Below are 3823 nucleotides of genomic sequence, written 5' to 3'. Positions count from 1 at the left end.
CCTACATCAACTATAAAAAAGAAAAGGTGCCTTTTTAGCAAGTATGCACAGAGTTTGCTTAGTTATTTCTAAGAAAAAAAAAGTCAGAACACTTTACTATCTTTACCCTATATTACAGGCATTATTACTACCTTTTTATAAAATGTAAACCCTTCCTTGCAGTTAAGATTTACAGAAGTCATCACCTTTGTCCACTCCTTACATAATCAGTCTATGGTGACAAAAATAAACTGATTCAATTTACAAATTTTTTTAAGTAATAACTGATATGTTGTGGATTATTAGTTTGTGTGTGGCAGAAACAGTGGTCAGAATTGCAACATAATGAAGCTGAACTGCAGCAAAATACTTACTGAAGACTGGTGCTGGGTCTGCAGTACTAAGATCTTGAAGCATCATGTAATATTGATGTATGCAATTACTTAATCTCCAGAACTATTCAAGCAAAGTACATCCACCACCCGCAATGGACAGCAGAGCTTGATGATGGAGTTCCCAAACAACTGCAATATTGTGCTTACTTATCCCCATCAGATCTTGTTTCTTATAATATGTCTTGACTAAAGATAAGAATGGAAGGTAAAATTTGGCAAGGCAGTTTTCCTTCTACTGGTGAATAACTGGTGAATCAGATCACCTGTACAAAGTGGTATTTGGTAAATTGCACTGTCCTGGGAGTATTACTACTCTGAAACATGACAGACATGAAGCCTATATTTGAAGTCGCTAAAATGTGATGTTATCAAGACTAATCTGCAAACTACTTTTTTTTTTAAGCCAGTATATTACAGTATAAATGTGCTGCATACCTGTTTCTATAAAACTTACTGTCATGAAAAAAGAGAAGAATAATCAGGATCCCCAGAGTGTGGCATTTGTCCATCTGTCACTTGTATACGCAATACAGACCTTGTGCTGAGATTCTGCTTAAGGTACAGCAATTATCTGCCGGACAGATTAGGAGCCAAGATAGATGGTAAACTAGAGAGGAAGGAGCACGACCATGCCACTCTGCCCCTTGAGAGTCTCAGGGTTGTAGGCATCAGCTTCTTGTGGGGTCATTCGCTGCTGACCCCCTTTGTGGAGGGCGTGGGGCTCTCTCGGACGGGAAGCAGGTCATAGTGGCACGGAATGTGGCTGTTTTTTGGGAGGTCATAGGGATCCTGGCCGAAGCGCCCGCCGCCGCTGCCGAACGCGCCCTGGACAACGCTCACCGTGGGCTCTGCGAGGAGAGAGCACGTGCACTCAACGTTAGGAGCAGCAAACAGAACAAAAACTCTGATATTTCATTGCAGTTTCTGCTTCAGAAAGATTCCTCATCATGCTGAGTCCTGAAATCCAGGTTTAGAAACACAGGGCGATATTTTGGCTTCACACTTGCAGCAGGGCCCTGCCATGAGTTTCTTTACTGACAGAACCAAGTGGACCAGCATCTCTTCTTTATATGTGGGCAAATAAAAAATAAGAAAGGTTGAATTTGGGGTGTTCAATCAAGCTTTTTTTAACAGTCCTGAAAAGCACAATGATGGATTTCAGAGTGATCTCTAATTGCAGACAGGAAAGGAAAATATATCCTGTGACACTGGACACAATTTATTACAGCCCAGAGATGATCAGGATAGCTACCGCTCCACAAGACCCCAAAGTTTTCTGTAACTAAAGAAATACAGTAACTAGGTAGGGCCCATATTAGTGGTATACTATGTCTGTGGGTGAAGATGCCATTTTATTCTGATGAAGAGAAGGAAACAGAACTTTTCTATCCCTCTCATACACTTAGGCCAGCTGCATTTAGTCTAACCTAGAGCTGAACTATATTGCAATCAAATGCTAAGCTTATCTTATGTTGTTGTTTAAAGCAAGGCTTTCAGACCAGGGAAATTCAGAGGTACCTGTAGGTTACAGAACAGAGCTGAAGGTACTGCAAACCCTGTTTGTGTGAATTACACCAAAAGAGTAATAAGGTGGTTGTTACGGCTTTTGAGCAGAACACAGAGTCTGAACACATAATTTTGTTTTTCCAGTGATTTTCACGTTTTTTTGATTAAACTGAATCAAAGAATAAAAAGCCCAGTGCTCTTTGTTCTCAACCCCAGCATCTAGGGGTAGATTTTGTACCTACCAACTTCATACACGTTCTTGTTGGCTGTGGCAGAGCCGGCGATCTCGGCATAGGGAGAGTCACGACGCGCTGGGGACTTCATTTCCACATAGCCACATTCTGAACTCTTTGGCACCAGAGCTGGTGGGTCTTTGATAGTAGCATAGGGGTTCTCAGAGCTGCTCAGTGAGCAGTTACTTAAATTGTATTCTGAGTTCTTCACCAGATCTACAAAAAGAAAAATGTGTTACTGTCTCACGCATGCTACATGTTATGGACGTTGCTACCAGAAAAAAGGTGTTCTTTAATGCCAAGTTTTAAAAAGTCACACAGAAATAAATATTTAAATGGAAATCAGTCCTAACACTTCAGAATTATTTACAACAATCAGTGAAAGCATCTCAACATCTATGCTCTTTAATGGACTTGATCTTGCCACCAGCAAATTACTGATGCAAAGGTTGAGCATCTTCAGTTCTGGTTAAAATGCCACTAGCATTATATAAAGATAATCTGTAGACTCAGTTTTTAACGTGCACTTCTGCTCCTCCAAGTGCTGAACTCAGGACACTGTTAGAATAACTGATCTGAGACTGTTCCCAAGAGCAGTCTGGGCAAATGGCAGCATGATTTCTAGGGATGGCTTGGATGGTGCAAAGTTTGGGTATGCAGCCACACTAAAATAACCAGCTGCTTCTAAGTTTCTGTAAGGCACACGTGGGAGAACTGGAAAGGAAACATCAGGTGGCTTGTGATGTCAGGATTTAACTGAAGGATGAATAATTGGCTTCAGAGATGTGTTTGTTCGTGCTGGGAAGTCATTTTGTGGTGCTTGTGGTACTTTGTTCTCAGTGTTGCTTCGTGATATATTGTGTTACTTAAACTGAGACTTCCTTAGCTCATTCCTGTCTCCATATCCAACGTGAGACTGACCTTGGTGGATCTGTCAGTGGATGGGTGCTCATGATTTTGTGACTTAATTGAACTGGGTTTTTTCTAATCATAGAATTGTAGAATCATTTAGGTGATAAAAGACCTTTCAGATCATTGAGTCCAACCATTTATTTGACACCAAATCCACCACTTCACCATGTTCCTAAGTGCCAAATCTTCACATCTTTTAAATCCCCCTGGGGATGGTGACTCCACCATTTCCCTGGGCAGCCTGTACCAATGCTTGACAACCCTTTCAGTGAAGAAATTTTTCCTGATATCCAATGCCTCAATGCCTGTCTTGTTGTGAGGGGCCCAGAGTTGCCCCCAGGATCTGAGGTGTGGTCTCAGCACAGGGGATGGTCACTGCCCTGGTCCTGCTGCTGCCACACCATGGCTGGGACAGCGCAGGGGCTATTGGCCTTCTTGGCCACCTGGGCACCCCTCGGCTGTGTCCAGCTGCTGTCACCAGCACCCCCAGGGCCTTTCCCAGCTTTCCAGCCCCTCTGCCCCAGCCTGGAGCTGCAGGGGGTTGGTGTGAGCTAAGGGCAGGAAAAACCAGGTGTAATAAATCACTCTGTCAGTTTAATTGTCCCCTATTACACACAAGGGGACAAACCAGCTGCTTTCTGTCTGTGTATTTAACTCATTATCCATATGGACTTTGCTGCACCTTTTCCATTGTGTGGATATCCAGGCACCCTTGGCATGCCCTAATCAGGTACCACACAAACAGTGACACACACCGGGGTGGTACACTGTAAAGTCTTATGAGAAAACTGGGTAATT

The 3823-nt window shown here is 42.8% G+C and overlaps 1 protein-coding gene across 1 annotated transcript in view; it reads right to left on the bottom strand.

The window, feature by feature from the left end:
• Window positions 1–139: 139 nt before the first annotated feature.
• Window positions 140–3823, bottom strand: part of MEGF10 (multiple EGF like domains 10) — a 79029-nt gene continuing 75345 nt past the window's right edge. Inside the window, exons 24-25 of the mRNA XM_017735498.1 lie at window positions 2123–2329; window positions 140–1222 (exon numbers count right to left, since the gene is read on the bottom strand). Of these exons, the coding sequence (XP_017590987.1) occupies window positions 1059–1222; window positions 2123–2329 (371 nt within the window). The 3' untranslated portion in view covers window positions 140–1058. The remainder of the gene's footprint in view (window positions 1223–2122; window positions 2330–3823) is intronic.

Source organism: Corvus brachyrhynchos, unplaced genomic scaffold, assembly GCF_000691975.1.
Source record: "Corvus brachyrhynchos isolate BGI_N302 unplaced genomic scaffold, ASM69197v1 scaffold325, whole genome shotgun sequence".
Taxonomy (NCBI): domain Eukaryota; kingdom Metazoa; phylum Chordata; class Aves; order Passeriformes; family Corvidae; genus Corvus; species Corvus brachyrhynchos.
This window is presented reverse-complemented; position numbering and strand designations above follow the sequence as displayed.